The 23,433-nt window shown below is 54.4% G+C and overlaps 1 protein-coding gene across 1 annotated transcript in view; it reads left to right on the top strand.

Annotated features, from left to right (window-relative positions):
* Positions 1 to 23,152, top strand: part of SLC29A3 (solute carrier family 29 member 3) — a gene marked incomplete at its 5' end in the record, with an annotated part of 29,980 nt that extends 6,828 nt beyond the window's left edge. Inside the window, 4 exons of the mRNA XM_040976047.1 lie at positions 9,290 to 9,372; positions 14,574 to 14,800; positions 18,546 to 18,708; positions 21,755 to 23,152. Coding sequence (XP_040831981.1) covers positions 9,290 to 9,372; positions 14,574 to 14,800; positions 18,546 to 18,708; positions 21,755 to 22,409 — 1,128 coding nt within the window. The remainder of the gene's footprint in view (positions 1 to 9,289; positions 9,373 to 14,573; positions 14,801 to 18,545; positions 18,709 to 21,754) is intronic.
* Between the last annotated feature and the right edge of the window lie 281 nt (positions 23,153 to 23,433).

Raw genomic sequence — 23,433 nt, forward strand, 5'->3', positions numbered from 1 at the left:
AGTGACCTCTCTGCCAGGTCAGGAAGTGCAGGTTCCCTGCTTTGGAGTTTGAAGGATTACAGGTTATATTTTAGAAGTTCCCTATCCAGAGAAAGCTGGCTCTCTGCTGGGGAGGAACTGGGAGGAGCCTGGGCCTAGCAGTACCCCCAGCTACTATGTGGTTATTGATGGGCCCCATGGCGGTCTCACATACAACCTCAATCTCTGTAGTGATTGTCCAGCCAGTGCAGGGAGAAATTCTCTCTGTGTGCAGCCACTGTTGTCAGTGGTGCTAAGCCACTCAGGAGCACACAGTGCACAGTGAGCACCCCATCGAGTGTCCAAGCCTTTGTTCTTTTTTTTTTTAAGTTAATTTTATTGCATTATGTGACACAATGTTAAAGGCACTGGGATTCCCCCCACCCCTCCCCGAACCCTCTTCCCATGGTGGATTTCTCCACCTTGCTGCATTACCACAGTTCAAATTCAGTTGAGGTTCTTTCAGTGAAAGTATTTACCAAGCGTAAGGTTCAGCGTCTTACTATGCTAGCGGGTTCAACGATTTCTTGGTGAGACCATCTCTGGTCTGAAGGTAAAGCCGGCAATCAATTAGAAGCCCCGACATAACATCAACAACCATTTACAACCTTATCCAAGCCTTTGTTCTTGTGATCTCTCTGGTCCTTGGTGCTGCCCAAAAGCAGAGATGTTTGATCAGTGTACCCATTTTACAGGCAAGGAGATCAAGGCTGGAAATGTGTGAGTGATTTCCTCCAAGGGACAAAATGAGTGACACATTGTCCATGCACATATCCCCGGGCTTTCTGCCAGTATTTTCAGGTGTTTCCCAACTTGAACCACAGCAGCAAGTTACTCATGAACCCATCATGGGAACCTCAATTCCATGGAACCTGCTCTGACTATAATTTCCAAGGGAAAGCAAGCCATCAGCAGGGGTCCTGTGGGCTGCCAGACACGTAAGATGGTGCTGGAGAGTTTGCCTTTGGGATTGAGGTGGTGCAGGACCTTGGTGACCTGGGGGGAAAAGCTGCACAAGGGGCTGTGGGAGAGGGCGAGGAGGTGGTGGCAGCCGTGTACCTGCAGAGCTGTTCCCGAGAGCAGGGCAAGCAGGTGAGGCAGGAGGAACATTAGGCAGTTTGAGGTGAACAAGCCAGCAGAGGGAAAAGCGGGTGCTGAGGAGAAGGGAACCAGAGGCTCAGGTGCTTAGGAACACTGGATGTGGAGGAAGGTCGCTCACCTGTCCTGAGAGGGAGGGAAAGAGCTGGAGACATGCAAATTACATGCTGACCACTAGCACTCAGGGGTTGCCTGGGCTACAATGGCCTGTAATTGGGACAGCCTGTTCTGCCTGTTTGCCAGTGGCCTCCCAGTCATGCATGTGGCTGTCCTGAGGCCTCCATTTCACAGAGGAAAGCAAAGGCCAGGAGGAACTGCTGGCCAGTTGACTCCAGGTGGGCCAGGCATCTCTAGATCAGCTGAGGGTAGGCAGTGTACCTGGCAAATATCCAGATTCCAGACCCAAGCTGGAGCCTGACAACTGCTGTCCTTGGGCCCTACTGTGGACAGTGGGTCTCCAAGACCCTCTTCTGCATCCCCCATGGTGCCCATGTGGGCTCAACTCTCTGCAGAAGGACCAGGCTCCATTTGTCAGTCCACCTTCATGAAGGCTGAGTCCTGGGGGAGACTTCACTCCCCCAAGTCCCGCAAGAGAACACAGAGGTACAACTGTGCCTGAGCCCTGTCGTTCCAGCAAAGGGGCGGGGTTGCAGGGATGATATAGGGGTCAGGTAACGTGGGAGGGGCTGTGGACTTCCTGCCACATCACGCAGTGTGTGACAACCAGGCTCACAGCTGCCCACTGCCCTGCTGGCTGCCCAGTCACTCAAACCAGAATGGATGGCTGCTCCAAAGCATTGGAAAAAATTAGAACCTAAAGTGAGTTTTGTGGTTTTTTTAATTCCCTTGCCCACCCTGTGATTCTGACTACAGACCCAGCCAGCATGCCCCTTCGTAATTTGTGATATGCACACCTGGGGCGGCTTTTCTTTCTCCATTTTCTTTCTCCATATCCTGCAGAAGAAGTCTGGCTCATGGTCATGGTCCCTGCCGCCCACTCCCCGGGAGGCCTTGACAGCTTGGACTTCACCACTTCCCTTTTTACTTGCTCCCCACTCGCTCCCAGCCCCTGTTTGCGTCACTTCCCCAGGCTCTTCCAGCTATCGATCGCTCCCTCTCTACCTTCGATTTTATTTCTTCTGTGCACATGTCCTTAGAATCCAGAGGTGATTACCCTAACAGAAAAAACATGATCGGGGCTGACACACAACAAGTGTCTCTTTAGCATGATTGAGTATCAGGGTTCTGGGGAGCAGGATCCCAGCGTGAGTCCAGGCGCGTGCAGGCAGTTGTACACCCTCCTCACGGGCAGGACCGGGAGGGGCCATAGTAGTGGCAGGTGCCTGAGGGTGTGTGTGCATGTGTGTGTGCAGAGTCCTTACATCTTAGCAGCCTGTGGTTCCAGCCCACATGCACCTTGAGAGAAGCTGCCTCCCCGGCATGGGGCCGGCCTGTTGGGTGAGGAAGTGCCTGCAGGGGCCTGGCCAAGGCCTTCCTGGAGGTTTTCCTGGTCTGCTTTTATGCAGGACAGCCGGGGCTCCCCACACCCCTCTTCACCCTCACTGCATCCCAGGGCTTCACCTTATCCCTGGTCCTCATGGTCGAGGGGGGCTCCTGGGCTGAAGGTGACAGCTTTATGGGTAGGTGGTAACTTTTCTTGAAAGGCGTCCTTCCTCCTTTCACTGGTCACACAGCTGAGGGCAGACTGCAAAAGTGGAACACTAGGCAGGACTAGACAGCAGCCAGGAGGAAGCTGGATCCTAGAGGTCTTCTGGGAGCCTGGGCTCTGCCCCCTGTTGGGGGCACTTTTCCAGGCCCCCTGTTTCTCTGGTCCTTTCCTCTGATGGCGGCTGCAGAGGGTGGGGAGCAAACAGGAATGAGATTTCCATTTTCCTTTTCTCCCTCTCACTCTGTTAAGATGTATATATTTTAGCCAGCAAGCGAGGTATCATCTTTCTGCTGGTTCATTCTCCAAATGACTGCAACAGCCAGAGCTAGAAACGCCATCAGTGGCTCCCATGCAGGTGCAGGGGCCCATAAACCTGGACCTTCTGCTTTCCAGGTCACATTGGCAGGGAGCTGGGTCAAGAGTGGAGCAGCCAGGACTCGAACAAGAGCCCACTTGGGATGCTGGCATCACAGGTGACAGCTTAACATATTGTGCTAACAGTGCAGGCCCATCTTGTTGTCTTTATTGCCCTGTATGGTAGAAAGATGCCAGCATCTTGAAGAGCTGGCATTAGCATCTGATCATGCTTCATAGTGCCGGGTAATGGGGTCATCAGACTTAGCCTGCCAAGTGCAGGAGAGTAAATGAGCATGTTCATCTTTGGGGTCCACCTGGTTCCTGCTGTGGCTACCCGGGTACCCTCCTGGCATGTCTGGGGCCACTATTTACAAAGTGGCCTCGGGCAGATACAGCCCCCAGGGGCAGTCCCTGGCCCACCTCTGGCCTGGTGCTGCCACACAGCAATTTCCCACTGTGACTCTACCACGCACCATGAGAGGGGCCAGCTTTCTCCAGCTTTCCTTCCCAGCACCACTGCCCTATGTGGAATCCTGGTGCTTGCAAGGTGAGTATTTAGCCCCTAAGCCAACATGCCAGGCCCTGAGCTGAGTCTTGTTTCTCTGTCAAGGTGTCCTGACTTGTGCCTTTTTTCCACCTGTTGGGCTGCTCTAGTTCTCCTCTCTTCCAAGAATCCGGCCCCTCCCATTCCCTATCCTCAGCACCCCTGGGGCCTCCAGAAGGGGCTTGGGCCACTTGTATGGTGACTGAGTGAATAGACTCCATAAGGACAGGCTCCTCTCTCATTCATTGAGTGAACTGCCACCTGCTCCCCTCCCCAGCCATCATGTGCCTCCCTCAGGCTAAGCGCTGACCATGCCCTTTGGCCATTCAGAGGCCTTGGGAGCTCCCCTGGACCTTGTGATACAGGGACCTCTTAGTCTGCAATCTGCATCCCTCAACTTTCAGCTGAACCTCCTTTCCCCAACCTGCCCATCATGGGAGTCCCCAACCCGCCTTGCCTTGGGGGAGGGGATGTCCATTGAGAACCTCTAAGAAGTGCCCTACAGATGAGGCCACCAGGAGAAGGAGGCTATCAGAGCAGGGTGAATAAGGTGGTATGGGGGCAGAGGTGGCCAAGCCCAGGCTGACCTTGTCTGGTGGGGAGGGTGGGTGAATGAGTGAGCCACAGGCTGGTGATGGGGCAGCAACAGTGAGTGACTGACCTGAGGAGGCACTAAAAGAGGGATGTTTGAAGAGGGGCTGAGAAGAGGAAGGGTGACCTGGGGCCCTCATGATGGGGGACTCCCAGAGGTGACATCAGAGGTCATGGTGGATGAGGATGTGGGTATCTCAGAAACCAGTGGGGTGAGGTCCCTCCTTCCTAGCAGAGTGGAAGGTGGGTAGAAGCAGGATGGGCCAGGAGGCAGCCATGGAGACAGAGTAGGGGTGTGTCAGCTTCCTGTGGCTCTAGGGGTAGTCTGGTTCCCTGTGGCTGGAAGCAGGGCTCTGGGGCAGAATCTTGCCTTGCAGCTGGCTTATGTGAGGACCTGTAACCCCAAGTGGTCCTTGACCAGGGCCTGCAACATTGCATCTCTGCCTGAGGGCTGGCCAGACCTCCAAGTTCTTATACTTAGACCTGGAGGCAGCCTGAGAGCCACAGGGGCTAGCAGAGCTCCCTGTCCCCTGTCCCCATGGTGGCTGCCATGGCTTAGCTGTGCAGGCCTTTTCTAACTGACTTTGCCCCCAGCTTTTGTTCTGCCTGCAGGCCCATCCTGTTCTGCCACACACCCCATCCAGCCTGGCTGATCTGGGTTCCACAGTAGGCACTGCCCCTTCCCTCTTTGCCTGCTCCTCTGTGCCCTTGACCATACACTCACTGATGTTGCCGGACCAGTACCCACCCCCACCCCCACAGGGGGCCTCCAGCAGTGATTTTGGCCAAGGAGCAGGACATAGGCAGCCGGCCTGCAGCCTCCCAGGCCAGGGAGCTTGGCTATGGGAAAGTGGCAAGTTTGCCCTGAGCTATTCTCAGTTCCCGCCTGCTCGCTGCTGCTAATTTCATGCCCGTGTGATCCAGGTAACGCTCTGCTGCCTTGAGCTGCCACCCCCGGACCGGAATCGCTTTTGCTCGGCCCCGCAGGAGCCCAGCTGCCTCCGCTGCCCTTCTGGAGGCAGGGGCTGCGCACAGCCACCTTGCAGGCCACAGAGGCTGCACGTGACTCATTTGCTGCGCTTGCTTTAAAGTGCCCAAATGGCATGCAGGGGAGAGGGTACTTAGCCAGAGCCTGCCAGAGATAAACGGGCTCATTTCGGGTCCTCCCTGCCTGGAGAAACCTCTTCACCTGGACTCTGAGCCCGGAATTAAATTCTTCTGGAAGATGCTTAGCGTGGCACCTCTCGGTGTGTCGGCAGGGAGAGAACATTCCTCGTCATAAAAGAACAGGCCTCACATCTGGCCAGCCGGCTCCGCCAGGCTTTACATTGTGTTTGAAGAGCTGCTTTCCCCCTTCCTGGTGTTTGCAACCAGGGCCAGAGTGAAGCTGTTGAAAATGACCTGCCTTAGTGCCATCGTGAGCCAACTAAGCAAACCCTCGCCCGGCCACTCTCAGAAGCCGTCCTTATCCCTGCCAGGGTCTGGTCCTAGTCTGAATTTGTAGTCTTCATGCCTGCCCCTCAGCTACTGGGGATAGTGGGCCTGGAAGGGAAGGGTTGGCATGTTGCCATGCTCTGTGCCACCCAGTGTGGACTGTCTCAGGCGGAACACCCATACATAAGGGCTTATAAGGAGACACTCACCTTGAGGCCCCAAGAGCAGATCCCTGCTAACAGCCCTGGGAAGACCCCTGGGCTGCCCCTCCCCCACACTGGAGCAGAGTGGTACCAATGTTGGGGCTCATGTGACCATGAAGCAGGCATCCTGAGCTGGAGTGGTCCCCATATTTGTAAAGTGACAATACCCTTGATCCCTGCGCCTCGCTGCAGAAGGTCCTGCTAACAGCACTAGCCCAGGTGGGTGCCCCTATGAGTTCATTCACCTGGGGCAGTCTCAGCCTTCTTATCTTCAACATGGGAGCACATCACACCTTTGCAGGCTATGATGAGAGCAGATGAGGTGGGCTCTGTGTGGGATTCAAGCGTCAGGGTGACCCAGCATTCCCCAGGGATGCCGTCTCTCTGGCTGGCTGCAGGTGTCAAGGATGACCTTACTGCTGCCAGGGACTGCCAGAGCCCAGGTCATTGCAGGGGCAGGGGAGTCAGAGGAGTGGAGTTTTCCTTTTGTTCCTAGGAGCAAGATCCTGCCCATGTCCATGTTGATTTTGGAATGGTGACTGATGGGGTCCCTTCTCACAGCAGCATCTGGGGTGTAGGCGGGGGCCTGGCTGCCTGGCTGCCTGGCAGCCTGGCAGCCTGGAGTTCCATCAGCTTCCCTGCCTCCCCCGCCTTGGGCAGGGAGGGATGGACAGCACAGGCAGGTTCTCTTGCTCAACAGAATCTGCTGCAACTAAGGAGTGTCTGAGGCTGATTGCCACCAGTTACCTTGTACAGGAGTCCTGGCTGGCTGGGAAGCGCCCTCCTGCGGGCATGCCTGTTTCTACCTGTGCCCACTCCTGTACCTACCAGACTACTCCTGCCATTTCCTCAGCGTTCCAAAAGCCTGCATGGACCCTTCTCCCCCAGTTACTTCCTCCTCCCTTTGTCCCTCTTGTAGCCATTGTTCCCCAGCTCTGGGCTTGTACCTGTTCCCTGAGGAGCAGGGAGGGGGTTGCTGTGTCCTTTCTCTCTTTTTTCCCCCTTTCTCCTTTCTGCGCTCACCTTCAGAGTGTTGGTGCTCAGGGCCTCAACACTTTCAAGTACATTAAGGGATAGGTTGAAAACAGAAAGAGGCACTGGTCTGACAGACAGTGGCCACACAGCCATGGCCAATGGTCATGGAATTGCCAAGCAACCTGCTGAGGCAGAGAAACCTGCCTGGGCAAGATGTGTCACCTGTGGATGCTATGTGGCTTCCACCTGCATGCCAGCCCTGCCTTTTAATCTGAATCATGGTCATGACCTGCAGCCCAGTAAGGTCCAAGCTCACTGGCCAACCTGCAAGATTTCATGGGTCTGCAGGAACAAAGCTGCACCATGTGCCTGGTCCATGTGCCTGGAGGTCCACACAGCTCACAGCCCCAGCACCATTGCCCTCATGAAAGGCAGTTATATATAGGGAAGCAGCAGGCTCCCTGGGGTGGAGGGAACAGGAGTGCAGAGAAAGAGATTGATCTTCCATCACTTGTTCACTCCCCCAAATGGGTGCAACAGCCAGGGCTGGGCCAGGCTGAAGCAGGGAGCCAGGAACTTCATCTGGGTCTCCTTCATGGGTGGCAGGGGCCCAAACACTTAGGCCTCTTCTGCTGCCTTCCCAGGTGATTATTAGTGGTGAAATAGATTGGAAGTAGAGCAATTAGAAATCAAGCCTGATGTGGGATGCTGATGCCTCAGGCTGTGGTTTAAACTGCTCTGCCAGTGTCAGCCTTCCTCCTCTCCCCCAACCCCCTCCTCCAACCAACAAGTTGTGAATACTTGAAAAGCTTTGCAAAGTTGAATACATGGTTTTCCGCTTTATGATTGGTGAGCCATGTTGTCCTGTTGCCTGGAAAACCCCCATTACTAAGGGGGAACCTGAGGCTACTGGAAACACCTAGGTGAGGGGACCTCACATTGAGTAGGTCCACCTCCCCTCCAAACCTCCTCTTCCCAGGGGGCCCTGTCCATGGCTCCCACCCAGCCTCACGTAGGTCCAGCCACCGTGTCAGGGCATAATTGACTGGCTGCCCTAGCCCAGGACAGGCTCGGCTGAGCCCACCAACAGGAACAATGAGGTGGAAGCTCCTGGCAGAGGCTATTTCTAAGGCTCATGGTTGATGGACCACAAGAGCTGTGATTATCATTTTAATTGCAAGGCCACCTGACCTATTCAGGGTGCAGCTTTCGAAGACCACAAAGCCCTGTAGTGCCACTCCTGACTGCAGAAGAGGACTTGCCCCCCCACCCCACCCCCAGCATTGCAGGGCTGGGGTCTGGGCAGGAGGGATTCTGACCTGAGTCTCAAAGTGTCACTTCATTCCCACTTCTCTGGGACCTTGCTCCAGACTAACTCTCATTCCTGTGTGCTCAACTGCTTGCCCACCTTCCTACCTGGAGTTTGTTCCCTTGCCTGGAAATGAGTACGCCCCACAGCTGCACCTGTGGAGTTTAAGCTGCTGAAAATTCTGTGTCTGAGGCTCTTCCCGCCCCCAGAATGAATGGGAACTCCATCTTGGGCTCTTTATGATCCTTGCAGGTGCCAGGTGACATATTAAAGCCTTGAAGAGGCACCTCAGTTGTAGTACATCTCTCAGGGTCCAGAATGGAGACACCACACAGCTTCTGTTACACAGTAAATGCTTAGCACATGTCAGCTGTCACCACCACTTAGAACTTAACCCAGCCTGGAGCTCATGCTTGGATCTGCACTGGCCAGAGTCAGGCTTTGGTCAATGTTCTGTCTTTGAAGAGAGGGATGGCAGGGGAGCGTGCAGGCAATTCTGAATGGGGCCAGACCTGGAGCTGCCCAAGCAGCTGCTGCAGCTGAGTCCCACACAGTATCTTTGGGAGAATCTTCCCCTTGGGTACAGTCAGGAAGAGGCCCCTTTACTCTTGTTCCGGCCGTCCAGGAGCCACTTCCCTAAATGATCAGGGCTTTTGGAGCAGCTTCAAGAAGTGGGCAACTCCAGAGTTCCAAAGGAACAAAATTCCCCCAAAGGGGACCGGGTCCAGGGTTTCTGAGTTTTGGCTGCAAGGTTGTGGTGGGACTCTAAGGAAATCTGCTGGATGACTGTATTTTGGCCAAGGGCCTATGCCTGGGACCACACATAGGACAGGTGGAATGGTGGGAGTGTGGGCATCACTGGAGACTGGAACAGGAATCCAGCCTGCCTCAAGTCCCCAGCACTGAGCATGAATGACCCTGGCAGTTATTGGTTGAGTGACTGAGTGTGTTTCTTAGGATGGAGATGGGTGAGAACCCATACTTTTGGGTGGATTCAACATGGCTCCCAGTGTCCAAAGACAGTGGGGTGTCCTGGTCCTATGTCTGCATCCCTAAGTGACCACAGCAGCCTCCTGTTTGTGTACTTCCAGAACTATTTTGAGAGCTACCTGGCCATCGCCTCCACCGTACCCTCCCTCCTGTGCCTCGTGGCCAACTTCCTGCTTGTCAACAGGTAGGCTGCCTTCCTCCCTCCCCCTCTCCTGGCCCTTGCCCTCGCCTCCTACCTGCCCTGATACTCATACTCACAGCTGCCTTTTTTTTTTTTTTTTTTTGGCTGCTCAGCTGGTAGCCACTACCCTGGGAGGCTGGCATTTTCACCAGAAGTAGGAAGTAGGATCCTTGAGCTGGGGCTGGCCAGCCAGGGGGCTGTGTTGTCACTTGTCAGCGACATGTCAGGGCTGGAGATTGATGGGGACACATGAATCTTCCTCTCAGGGAGCCTGTCTGGGCAACTGCTGCCTGGGCCACAGGCCTGGCCACCAGGGGACCATACATGGACGGTGCAGTGGGGCAAGCACCAGGATATGGGCATTGGTCTTAAAAACATTTGTTACAATAGTTGGAAGCCAATACATCCACCCACCCTGGCTTGGCTGTAGGGTGAGCTTGCTTCTATACCCCTGGTTTGGCTGTAAGACCAGCTCACAGAGAAGGTGAGAAAATTTCTGACCTTGGGATTGGGGTATATCTGGATATACCATAGAAGAAGTGACCTAAGAGATTAGAAAGTTAACAGGGCCATAAATCCTCTTGAAAAGCAGTCCAACCTCAGTTTGAGTTTGACAAGGTGTGGCTCTAGCAATTTTGCCTGCATTTGGCCAAAACTGCCACCAGGCACAATCAATGACTACATGTGATCCTGGAACTTGCACTAATGGCAGATGTATTTTATATAGCTCTGATCAATTTATAGTGACTCTCCAGATCTGAGTGGGAGTTACATATAGATCTAGCCTCAGGGCATGTGCTGTGATTGATTAGTGATGTCTGTCTGGGTGTGGGAGAACAGGAAAGCACTTCATGTGCTAAGGCCAAATGCACCAGTATTCCCCCATGCCTCCTGCATGGGGGCTGTCTCTGCAACCTATGGGTCCCCAGTGGCTGGAATTGGAGGCAGTGATGAGTGTCTCACATGCTGGGGATCAGCCACGCTCAATGTCTCCCATGCCTGTGCCCATGGCACTGCCTCTCACTGCCTCTTGCCCACCTTGTTGGCTCTCAGCTGCTGGCTCCAGGGATCAGAGCAACTTACACAGTGGCTAATGAACAAATACTCCAAGAGGGCTGTTAAGAAGCTGCACAGTTTTTGTAGCTTGGCCTCAGGGATGTTTGGTGGCACATTTTGGGACAAAGATCACCACCCCCCAGTGGAACAGTGTCAGAGAATGTGCCCCTATATGACCCCTACACCACCTGCCTTGTGTCTTGCCAGACACACAGGCTCTCTGTCCCCTAGAGGACAGAGCCAGGTCCTGGCGAGACTAGGCACTGTAACGGTATGACAGCCCTCACCTCACATGCCTCCTTTTCCTGACCTCTCTCACTGTATGCTGTTCTGCAATCTCAGGGCTGTGAGTATCCAGCCAGAAGAGCCCAGCTCCCTGTCACTCCCAGCATCCAGAATCACTGCTTGAACCCTCACAAGGGGTTCATGCCCAGGCTACCTCCAGTTACATCACTCCAGGAGGGAGGCTGGGACGCTGCCCCACTTTCCTGGTGGGGGTCAAGGGATATGCCAAGACCATAGGGCTGGCTTTAGCTCACTGCTGTTGACAAGCAGCATCAGTGTTGGCTGCAGTGGGGATTCCTCAGAGCAGTAGATGACCTGTAAACCTGAGCACAATGGGTGACCTTGCTTTGAGAAGGGGAGCTAGCTTTGCGGGAGGCTGGAGCCAGGGCTGCAGCTGTGAACTTGTCACCATGCAGTTGTCCTTGAAACCCCTGACCCCTCGTCCCCCAGCTTTGTAATGGATTTTCCCCGTAGTCAGAGTCAGACCAGGGAGGCTTCCAGCTAGAGCCTCATCTCAGGTTGCTGCTACAGAGAAAGGCATGGGAGGAGTGTCTGGGTCTGTCTCCAACAGGGCCCCAAGCCAGATAGACAGGTGGCTCAGCGGTCATGGGACCTTCTCCATAGGGGCCCAGCCCACACCCCACCCCAGGCCCACCCTTGCCCTTGTCCTTGCCTGGATTCCAGGAGGGGTGGGAGTGGGGCGGGAAATTGCTGACAAGCCTCTGTTTCAGGACACAGGGAGATGGTTTGGGGCTAAGTGGTTTTTTATTTAATGTAAGTGATGGAAACATCTCCTGGTCTCTCCTCCTGGAGAACCCTTCTTCTCCCCTGCCGGTTCATCCATAATCACCGAGTGTTTTATTATGTTAAACTCACAGCATCAGAAATACTGATGAGGAGCATTTACATTTTAGGAACTTATGAAGAAATCACTTGCCTTGGGGTCCTGAGCTCTCACGAGGAGGAGCAGGATGGGGACCAGCTCAGGCGCAGCTGGCCGTGCTGCCCAGGAATCTTCCAGACAGTGTGGGCTGCCCTAGGACCCTAGATCTGGAGCTGTCACCTTTGCCAAGCTCTCATCCCTTAGACACTGGATGGAACTTGTCTAGATTGTCCTTAAAATCCCAAGAATACCACAGTCTCCTGGACCCCTCTCCCTGTCTGGGGTGGGGGAAGCAGAGGGAGGCCAGGGGGCGCTGTTAGTGCCTTTGGGGTGGGCTTGCAGCTGCCTACTTCAGATCTGAAAAGGCCATGCCCCCCACGCTTCACACACCCACTCGGTGGGATCTCATTCAGGACCTGGGGCCCCAAGAATAGAGGCTCTGGTGGGAATGATTTGTGGAGCAGGAAAGCAACAGGCGAGGAGACCTGTGCAGGTATGGGGGGGGGGGGCAAAGCTGTCCTGCTCTGGGGATGCACCTGCTTCGACTCCCACTCCTCCCTGGCCATTCCCCTTTTAGGCCTGAGTGGGGAATCCTTAGCTCCCTACCAAGCCACTTTTGTGTCCCCTAGTGTGTGGCCTGGCAGGGACAGACTTGGGGCAGCAGCACATTCCTGCCTAACTCGAAGCTGGCAGGTATTAACAGCTGGTCCCTTCTTGCAACTTCTCTTATGGTTAGAACTCAAACCATTGTCCCCAGCCTCTGTCCTGGGATCTCTTCATATTTAGAATCACTAGTTGTCCAGGACATGTGTGTCACCGTTGAGAAGGCTGAGGCCCAGGAGTCGCAGGGGTTACCTGACAAGTCATTGGCATTTGTTGCTCTCCCCTTGGGGCAAGTGAACCAGCTGCACCTGTTGTGTGGTTGCCTGTGCCACACCCCTATCTTGCAACCCGCTGCACAGTGACACACTGTGACCTACACTGACTGTTTAGGAGCAGCCGGGTTGATACTTGCCAGCCTGCCTCCAGGGTACCTGGTGTACACTGGCCCCAGGTCCAGGGGGCCATAGCCCCTGCAGAGCCAGGAGGGATGTCTTAGTGACCAACTCCATGTGGAGGTCCCCAAAGGCAGTAGACATTCAAACGAGGTTATAAGTTATTAGATCAGCAGGTGAAGGCAGGGGACTTCAGAATGAGACTGAGAAGGAAGGGAAGGAACCTGATGAGGATGCCTCAGCTAGCCAGTGTCCATGGAGAGCAGAGAGTGGCTCTGGCAAAGATTGCAGGGCGCAGGAGTAGTAGGGCATGCCCCCAAGGGGGTGGGGCCCAAGTGTTCCTCCACCCACTACCACAGTCATTGATGGACAACAGCTCTAGTGGACATTGACCTGCTCTGTGTCTCTCCAGCCTCACACCTGCCTTTGTGCTTCCATCACCATTGCAGACCAGGCTCATAGCCAATCCCTGAACACGTGATGCTCTGTTTCCCAAGACACCTGCTCATCCTCAAGGTCCAGCTTGGACGTTGTCCCCAGGTAGCCTGTCGTGACCTCCCTATGGAGCACTAAGCATGGTGGCATGAAATGCCTGTGTCCCTGGCATCCCCCACATCTTTGCACATGCATGCTAACCACACATGCATGTTCATTATAAATGAGCATGACACTGAGGTCGCACAGTTGCAGAATGAACCCCCGTCCCAGCTCCCCATGGCCACCTCCTGCCACACCAAGCCATCTCTTCACTTCCTCCGTCTCCTGTGCCCCGATGAAGCAGAGGCTGCACGTCCCTTGCCTTCAGCTGAGGATCCAGAGGAAGCTGAGATTAGCTGGGGCCACACACAAACTTGGAAAACAGCCTCCCTTGCATTTCACGCTCGTCAGCTCACACCTCTTTGTACACGCATATTTCTACCTTTCAAGTATGTCTTTTTTTAATCAAAAAAAAAAAATTGTGTGCATCTAATCTGGCTTTTCTCTCAGCCCCCACCAACTGGTTAACAGGAAAATGAACTAAACCTCCAATCCGGTTTAAAGCTTAGTCTAATCTGATGATTTAAGCAGCCCCTGGAGGAGGGGTTCTCTCTCCCTGGAATAAAATTGTGCCCCCCTAGGACCATGCTGAGGCTGGGAAATGTGTGGCTGTTCCCCATCTCCAGATTGCATTAGCTTGCCATCAGCTACTGCACATCGCCACTGAGACCTCATTAAAGGACTCTCCTGCCCTGCCTCCCCTGCCTCCTCCTTCAGGGCCCCAGCCCCCCCACCCCCAACTTGCTGTAATCTAGAGAGTCAAAAGAGTGTCCAGAGAGCACAGACACAGGCATGGCCGAGTGGCCTCCGGCAAGTGGCCTCCAGCGCCGTTCCCCACCCCCAAGCCTTTTCTGTACACGTGGGCTGGGATAAAGATACCTGCCTTATACAACTGCTGCAAGAATGAAGCTAACAGCCAGACAGCACTTAGAGGAGTGCTTGGCACAGGCTGAGTGTTGATGATGAGGATGGTGATGTTCTCTGCTCCCCTCCCTCACCTTCTCACCCCCTCCTGCCAAGTTTAAGGATAATGGAAGAGATGGTTCCTATGTTTAAACAGGAGGCAAGCTCTACCACGAAACAGGTGCAGGCACTGGTCCCTGGGTCTGCAAGCCAACAGCAAGAGACCACTGCCACTGGGAGCGCTTGTCCGGAGCCAGATGTTGCTTGCTAAAGACACAGTGCAACCAGGGAAGCCACACACAGCTCACCAGCAACACAACCATCTTTGCAGGTAGATCAGTCTTCCTCCCTTCTGGGCATGGACAGAAGGTGAAACCAGGTGACCAAGTCACTTTCCCAAGGCCACACAGCTCATAAAGTAGCAAGGCAGGTTTCGGACCCTTCCTCCACTGGACTTCTCAGGAGGGTCCCCCCAGCCAGCCTGCCTACCCCCACTCCTGCCACCGCTTCAGGAGGCCTAATTACTGCTGGCATCCTCCCTGCAGGATTCCAGTGCGCATCCGTGTCCTGGCCTCGCTGACGGTCTCACTGACTGTCTTTGTGGTGATGACGGTGCTGGTAAAAGTGGACACCTCCTCCTGGACCCGTGGCTTCTTCACTGTCACCATTGTCTGCATGGCCATCGTCAGTGGTGCCTCTGTGGTCTTCAACAGCAGTGTCTACGGCATGACTGGCTCCTTCCCCATGAGAAATTCCCAAGCGCTGATCTCAGGTGAGAGCTGTGGTCCTGGCCTCCCCAACTCCTGCTCCAGTCCTGGTTCATGGACGTGCAGTCTGAGGGGGAAAAGCAGGGATGAGTGTGTGTTCGGGGTGCATTAGGGTTATCAACTGTCACGGAAGAGACCAGCCTGGGGCCTTGTGCCTGAGCCATCACTGATGCCACTGGTGCACCTGCCTTCTGGCAGGAGTTACCTGGAGGCTGCTCTGCTGTGTTCTGCTGTGTTCTGCTCTGCATGGCACACCGGCACTGGAGGATCCCTGGCTAGCATGTGGGTCATGGCTGCTGGCTGGGAGCTTGGCCAGGCCTGGACGGGGGCCAGGGGCTTTGGTTCCTCCCCACCTCGACCTCATTGTGGCAGCCTGAGCTGCCTTGTAGCATGAGGTCTAGGGCACAAGAGCAAGCATCCCAGAAGTCCCATGCAGAAGCCATGTTCCTGATAGCAGCTACACAGGTCACTTCCAGCACAACTGTTACCTCCCCTAGGCTTTGAGTATTCTAACCCTCCTCCATCTACGAAAATAGCTATACACTAATGTTTTGGGAATGAAAGGTACATGACTTTTTAAACATTTGGTAACTAAAATAGGGTTATGGTTAGGATTAGGATTAGCTGGAGAGGTGGGGAGTGGTACCAGAAGCAGAGCAGGTGGCGGGCACACTGCTGCAGCTGATGTGGAAAGCTGTGTTCCCTCCCCTTCCCCCACCATGCCTCTCTTTCCATGTATCTTTCCTTCCCTTCCCCTCCCCCCATCTTGTCTCCCTCCTTCTGTCTTTTCTTTCTGGACCTGCTCTGTACCAGGGTTCAAAGGTGAACTAGACCATGCCCTTGGAGCTGCCACCCAGCCCTTGGCTTCCCATGGGTGTACTTCTGGGTGACTGGGGCCAACCATGCTTAGTTCAGGTTCCAATGATGAAATCAGGCCTGATATGCCCAATGTGGAGACCTTGGCAGTTTTTCATGCCCAAGTGACCCAGCAGGTGAAAAGGAACAAGGTGTGTGGGCTGAGAGCACCATCTGCTGGGGCAAGGTTGGGTGCCCACGTGTGGAAACACAGGTGCAGACGTCTGTCCACTGGGGAAGAATTCCCCCTGGCCACTGCCGTTACCCCGTGAGCCTGTGAGTTAGCAAAGCCAGGGAGAATATGGCAGGGATGACAAATCCTTTGACAAGAGTGGCCCCTCCCCACCCAGTACCCATGCCAGACATCACTAATAGATCTCTATCTTCCTGTTAAGCCTCCAAATCCTTCTCCACACAGCACTTGAGGCAGCTCCTCTCAACAGATCAGAGACTAGATGCAGGCGCCAATCTGTTTGCTGTTTTTGATACAGGATTAGGCTCCCAGCTCTATCCTGGGATGATCTGGGACCCAAATCAAGTCAGCAGAGCTCCCTTGTCTTCTTCCCTCCCACTCTAGAAGGACTGTCCCCTGTCATCACAGCCTTACTGACCACCTGTCCAGGAGCCAGCAGTCAGATGCTGGGTTTCTGTTGACCCTGCAGGTGCTTCTGGTTGCCTGGGGGAGTGGGTGGGCTCCTGTGAGCTTTTTGGAAAGTGGAAACATTGGAATTCAGAATCAGTCATCCTGAGGTCCCACACAGTGGTCATGGTTGTGTGAAGCCCATTCCCTGAGGGCACCCAGTACCCTGGGAGATCTTGGGTCCCAGGTCACCTCATCAGCCCCACTGGTTTGTGGTCCAGAGAAGCCGACTGCAATTGCTGCTAGTGTTGAAGTGTTGGCATTGCAAGAGGAGGATTCATTTGTTTTGTGCTGGTGCTTTCCAGAGCCCCTTCATTTGCATGCATTTCCATAACTGATGAGATAAAAGTAGGGAGTCATGAAGGATGAGCTCCCCCAGGCCTGGTTTGCTGTTGATGATAATGTGGTAAATTCTCTGAGAGTTAGAGAGAGAGGGGGCTGCCGATGGGTGATGGGCAGCGATGCTAAGATCTGCTCCTCCGGGTGGCGGGTTAGGGGGATAGCGTCTGACACTGTGGCCTAACCCAAATATCCCAGTGGCAACAGATCATCCAGGTGGGGATGAGGGCTGCTCCGGGTCCCCTCTCAGCACAGGTCCACCCTCCTGGTGCAGCTTTGATGTAAAAAAGGGAAACAGCCTGGCTGCTAATTGGAAATCAGAGCGGATTTATCCGGCATTTCCGTATACCAGGCGCTGCTCCCACTTCTTTTTGTGTGCTGATCATTTTTATATCAATGATGGCTCTGAAGCATGAGAGGAGTAACTCACATTCCCATTTTCCAGATGAGCAAACAGAGGCACAGAGAAGATAAGGGCCTTGCCCCAAGCCACATGGTGCAGAGGGTAGAGCTGGATTAGACTGAGCCTTCTTGAGCAGATAGTCTGTGGTCTTAACCATGCAGCTTTTATCCTCACTCTCCTCTGGCCCCACCCAGGCTCATGGTGGAGAGAATTGTCCAGGGGGCTAAGGGTTGAACCCCACTCCTATGCGTGGCTGTGGCCTCAGCTCTCCCCCTGTTCAGTGCAGCAGAAGAATGGTGCCCCTGGGAGCCATCTAACTAGGGTGGAGTGACCTGGGCCCTGCATATGGGTCTGTTCTTTAGCCATCCCCAGGCAGCATTCACCCCACCTCCTTGAATCCCTGTACGTAGTCCAGGTCACTGTGTTTGCTGCTTAGCCTGGCACGTTTGCCCCTCGCTGACCCTTGCTGACCATGCATAAAGATGGCCCTGTCCAGTCCTTCCCTGTCTTCTCACCTATTCCCCCTTACTCTCTCACTGTGGGCCTATGGAATGATGAGAGGAACAATGGCCCCATTCCCCCAGAGGATAGACCAAGGCAGAGTAGATGGCCTGGCCATGTGGACAGCCACACTCCAGAGCTGGGGAACCCCAAGCCAGGTGACACGTAGGCCTGCTCATTCTGGTCCATCCCAAGCTCACCATCACGGGCGTGAGGGTTTGAAAGGAAAGAAGAAAAACACAGCCTTTGACAGTAGCAGTATGACTGTGCAAGTATCTTAGCCCTTGGAAACCTACTGTGTGCAGGCCCCCTTCCAAATACCCCTCCTGCACTTGGAGCAGTTGACAGCAAATTGCAGCCCCAGATGGCATTTCAGCCACTAGATCACAGCCAGCACAGTGCAGAGTCAGCGTCAGACATGCCCATGTGGCTGTCAGGCCTGCAAGCCTCCTGCAAGGCTGGCTGTGCTGCCTCCTCTCTTAGGGAGCAGTGAGGCATGCCCCATGTTCCATGCATGTGAGAATTCATACACTCAGACACACACATGTGGCATGTGATGCCACAGCTATCCTGGGGTATGGACCTGTGAGCTCCCAGGAGGGTGACAGTGGAATTTGTAGCCTAGGAGGCTTTCTCCAGAGGGACAGCCAAGTGCATTGGTGGGTGGTTTGGGCTGAGGGTGCTGGAGAGGACACACAGAAACCAAGGGTTTTGCATCCCTGAGCCTCAGGTTCCAGATGCTGTTGGAAAGGCCAGAGAGAAAAAAAACACCAAACCAATGAAGTAGGTAGCTGGGGCCTCCTTGGAGGTCAAGCCTGTGAGTGAGAAGGGCTGGGGAACCTTAACAGTTGCACAGCAACAGGCCTCTTCCCCCACCATGTCTGCCGAGGCTTTAGAATATTGTGACAGTGGTGACATTTTCCATGTTGGGTGAGGGGACAGGGGAACCTGCAGCCCTACACCTCCCCATGTGTGCCCTTGACTGCCCCTGTGGTATCTTTGCTCTCTGCAGGAGGAGCCATGGGAGGGACCGTGAGCGCCGTGGCCGCACTGGTGGACCTGGCGGCATCCAGCGACGTGACGGACAGTGCCCTGGCCTTCTTCCTGACCGCAGCTTTCTTCCTGGGGCTCTGCATTGGGCTCTACCTGCTGCTGCCCAGACTGGAATATGCCAGGTGAAGGCCTGCCCCCTCCCTCACCCAGTCTTCATCCTCTTTTCTCTGCAGCATTACTGGCCTTCATCTGTCACCCAGCGAGGTCCCTGTCTGTTCTCTCTGGCTCCCCACTTCCCGGGGCAGGGGGAAGCAGTGTGCCTGGCTCAGAACAACTGCTCAGTGAGCTGCCCTGGCTGACACATGGGAGAAGCCAGTTGAAGGTAGTAGCCCCAGCAGGTGGGGTCTACAGGTGCAAGGATGGTGAGGCAAGTGGTAGAACAGCAGTGGGAATGCTGTTTGCCCAACACCTCACCTGCTGCAGCACTGCACTCAGCGCAGCCACCTGTTGTGTCTCGTGCACCATGCCCCTGCTCCTCCTTCGCTACAACACCATGCTGGTTTTTATCTCTGCGCACACACTAGAAATCCAGGGACTTGCCTGAGTGTCACATTCAGTGGGTAGCAGAACCAGGACTAAAATGATTTTAGTTATGTATATTTTTTGAAAGGCAGAGACCCAGATGCCAAGCTTCCCTCTGTTAGTTTTCTCTCAGATGCCCCTCAGGAATCAGAGTTGGGCCCGCCTGAAGCCGGAAGCACCATGCTGGCGTCTCCTGTGTGTGGCAGAAACCAAGAACTTGACCCATCACCTGCTGCCTCCTAGAGTGGACCCAGGATGTGAATGTGCCCTCAACCAATCACTGCCTCGTTACACTCCTTTTGGCCTTCTGGAAATCTTTCCTGCCTTGAGTTTCTTCCTGTTCCTCTTTTTCCTCCTCCCCCTCTTCTTTTCTCTCTTTGCTTCTCTCTCTCTCCTTTTTCTTTCTTGCTTTCTGCTACTACTTTCTTAAAAACACCTTTGATGTTCTCTTGTGTTCTATTCTTTCCAAAGTATTTTCCTATTCTTTGATTTGACGTAGGAGAGGCAGGAGTTACTATCCCATTGTACAGGTCAGGAGACTGAGTCCCAGGGAAGGCCTAGGGGTCTGCCCATTGTGTCTTCAGGAAGGAAGGCGAACGCCGCCCTGGTCACCCAGACATGGCGGAGCTTCCAGGATGGCATGTTGCATGAGCATAATGATGCTGGCCAGTGACCGCAGTCAGCTGGGCCTAGAGCTTCCAGGCTCATTGGTCCATCTGAGCCATTGCCCCAGGGAACTCCCAGGTCTGGGCCATCCTGCACAGGCTCTAGTCATCTAGTCTGCCAACTGCAGCACCTGCCAGCACTGCCACACTCCAAGGAAGCCTATCCAAGGACAGAGCCGCAAGAGATGCCCACAGGTACCATGCCTGGAAGGGCAAGATGAGGCAGCATGGTTGGGGAGAACTCGAGAGGAAGAGCCTCAGCCATGGGGGAACTTGGCAGGAGCTTTTGCAGAGCAGACTCTGGACCCAACCCTGAGTCCAAGAGAGGGAAGTGGGAAGATTCCTCCCCAACACTATGATTGTGAAAGCAGATGGGGGCTTGGGGCCAAATGCCCAGCTGAGCATCACGTGGAGAAGTGACCATATGCAGGAACCCGCACTCTCCTGCTTGCTCACTTGGGCTCTATGGGCTCTTAGGGTGGGAGCGCTGGTAGGGGCTGAACCTCATGGCCTCATGAAATCTCCATTTCACGGAGGAAACTGAGCCTAGAAAGGGGCATACTGGCCCCAGACCACCCCAGGAGGCAGAGGCAAAGCTGAGACCAGAACCAGCCACCATCAAGCAGCTGCCTTCTCTGCTGCTCCCCTCCCCCACCACAACAAGCATATGTGCACTGAGTCTCTCTGACCAAGCTGTGTTGGCACAGCTTGCATTCAGATGTCTGAGGCCTAGAGAGGCTAAGTGGCTTAAGCAGGGTCACACAGCAAGGCAGTATGACTGAAGCAAAAGTTGGAAAGGTTGGTAATACTCAGTGTTGAGAATAGCCAGGGGCATGGAGGGAAGATCCTTGTGCAGGCTGCTTAGTTCTTTCATCCACTGTGCATTCAAGGACTACCCTGTGCCTAGAGATTTAGCTAAAAGCACTCAAGTATGGTGCTTTCCAGGGTCTGTCTATAAACCAGCAAACCAGTACAGTGGCTACAGATGACATGTGCTGTTTCTGGGAAGAGCTAAGCAGCTGCTCTGGTGGAGATGAAGAGGGCAGGGGACTTAGGGAGGACAAATGACGTCCCACAGTCTGTCTGGAGAGCCATTTGTCCTCACCCATCGGGGTGTCCCAGATGCAGACTTTGTGCTCCATCATGTTCCTGCTCTAGAACTCTGCCGTGCCTCAGCACTGATATTCAGGTGCAGGATTTGCATGTAGAAGCCCTGATACACTGTTATTTGTGATGGAAGCAACCTGGATGTCCAGCAGAAGGGGAGCAGTCCACAGAGCGAACCATTCAGCGGCAGTGTGGCAGACAGAGCAGAGCCCTGTGTCCCGTGTAAAATGGTGGCCACAGGAGACTGCTGCTTAGGCAGTCATGGGTACACATTTAGACATCGGGTTCCGTGTAGGGAAATCATTGGCACAACTTGCTGTGTTGGTAGGCTATTGCAGGGAGTTTTATGTGTGTGTGGTGGTGTTTGCACCTGTATGGTATAACATGGGGAGGCGTACTGATGATCAGCCTACTGAGGGAGCAGAGCAGAAGTGGGCTCTCTTCTCACTGCATCATTTCTCTGCCATATTATGTGGCTACATTGCATCATGCAGGCCTTATTTTGAACACTTTTGCATTTTGATCTCTACTTCCCCCATCCTAAACAACATACATGGAGGCAGGCAGGTTAGAACAGGAGACTGTGTTCCCTGTGTGGCTGTCAGTGTGGGTCCTTCTGCCCCTCTTGGTGACCTGACCAGCTCTCCAGGATAATGACCAGAGCCCCACCTGGCAGGGACAGGGCAGACTTTCCAATGGCTGCATCACAGCCACTGTGGCATCTTGTGGGATCTCAGGGCTCAGTGTGCGTGTGGGGTGTCTGTTCTGAGCATACCTCTGTCCCTCCCACAGCCCCTGCTTGACCCTGAAATGCTGGGCTTGGGCTCTTGTCCTTGGAAGTAGCAAGTGACCACTCCCCCTCTCCTGATCGCAGGTACTACCTGAGGCCTGTGTCCCCAGCCCATGTGTTTTCGGGTGAAGAGGAGCTGCCCCCAGACCCCACAAGCAGCCCTTTGGTGGCACCTGTGTCCAGAGTCCTCCCAACCCCACCCCTGCGCCCCATCCTGCGCAAGACTGCGGGCCTGGGCTTCTGCACCATCTACCTTTTCTTCATCACCAGCCTCATCTTTCCTGCCATCTCCACCAACATCCAGTCCGTTCACCAGGGCTCCGGCTCGCCCTGGACCACCAAGTTCTTCGTGCCCCTTACCACCTTCCTCCTGTACAACTTTGCAGACCTGTGCGGCCGGCAGATCACGGCCTGGATCCAGATGCCGGGGCCCAGAAGTAAGGCGCTGCTTGGACTGGTACTCCTGCGGACCGGCCTTGTGCCCCTGTTTGTGTTCTGTAACTACCAGCCACGCAGGCATTTGAGCACTGTGCTTTTCATGTCGGACATCTACCCCGTGTTCTTCACCTGCCTGTTGGGGCTCAGCAACGGCTACCTCAGCACCCTGGTTCTCATGTACGGGCCCAAAATTGTGGCCAGGGAGCTGGCTGAGGCCACGGGCGTGGTCATGTCCTTGTACCTGATTCTGGGCTTGATGCTGGGCTCAGCAGGCTCAGCCCTGCTGGAACACCTCATCTAGGGGCAGGACACTTCACATACCAATGCTGCTCTGTGTCCTGCAGCCCCCAGAAGTGGCCAGCAGGGAGGGCTGTGGGCTCAGGTGATGTGGAGGCAGGGACTGGAATCTCACTGTGCACAAAGCAGGGCACACTCTAACCTCATCTCTCCAAGATGCACATCCAAGCCTGGAAGTGCAAGGCACAGACATTTTCAACCCCCTCACAGAACATTCCAGAGACAACTGAAGAAGACACAGTTCAAAGTGGAAGTGGTCACCCTCCCAGTTGCTGGTGAGCATCTCTCCCTGCCTCCTCATCCTCAGTGGCGCTTGACCTTGGCTTGCTGGAAGGCTGGCACCAGAAGCCAGTTGCAGCCTCTTTCTGGTCTTCCAGCCTCGCTCCATCCAGCTAACAGCAAGAAGGGAGAGATTGCCCAGCCTTCCCCACCCTGGCAGCCATGAAGGTTCCATGGGATGGCCTGTCCTTGGACACCAAGCCCACACAGACCCCTAATTCTCCAGGTGAGATGGCACCCACCAGCTGGACTGGAAAACCCATGAAGGCAGGCCTGTCCCAAGTCTTCCACAGCCTTGCTGGGCTCCCCGAGGGCCGCTCTATGCTAGGACTAAACCACAAACTTGGGTATCAAAAGGGAAAATCATGATTGGCCTATAGTATGAGGCTTGGGTCAGGGCAAGATCCTTTAATGCTCATACTTATGACAGAAAAGGATATTGGCCTAAGGGCATAATAAATACTAGGGACTCAGTGGAACTTATAGTGGTGTCTGTATAAGGTGGTCTTCAGAAAGTGGAAAATGCGTATTATCAATTTTTTTAAAAGATTTATTTATTTATTCGAAAGTCAGATATACAGAGAGGAGGAGCGTCAGAGAAGAAGATCTTCCATCCGATAATTCACTCCCCAAGTGAGCGCAACAGCCGATGCTATGCCGATCTGAAGCCAGGATCCAGGAACTTCTTTCGGGTATCCCACACCCAGGGTCCCAAGGCTTTGGGCCATCCTGGACTGCTTTCCCAGGCC

This window comes from Ochotona curzoniae, unplaced genomic scaffold, assembly GCF_017591425.1.
Source record: "Ochotona curzoniae isolate NIBS_2020 unplaced genomic scaffold, NIBS_Ocur_1.0 contig_2692, whole genome shotgun sequence".
Taxonomy (NCBI): domain Eukaryota; kingdom Metazoa; phylum Chordata; class Mammalia; order Lagomorpha; family Ochotonidae; genus Ochotona; species Ochotona curzoniae.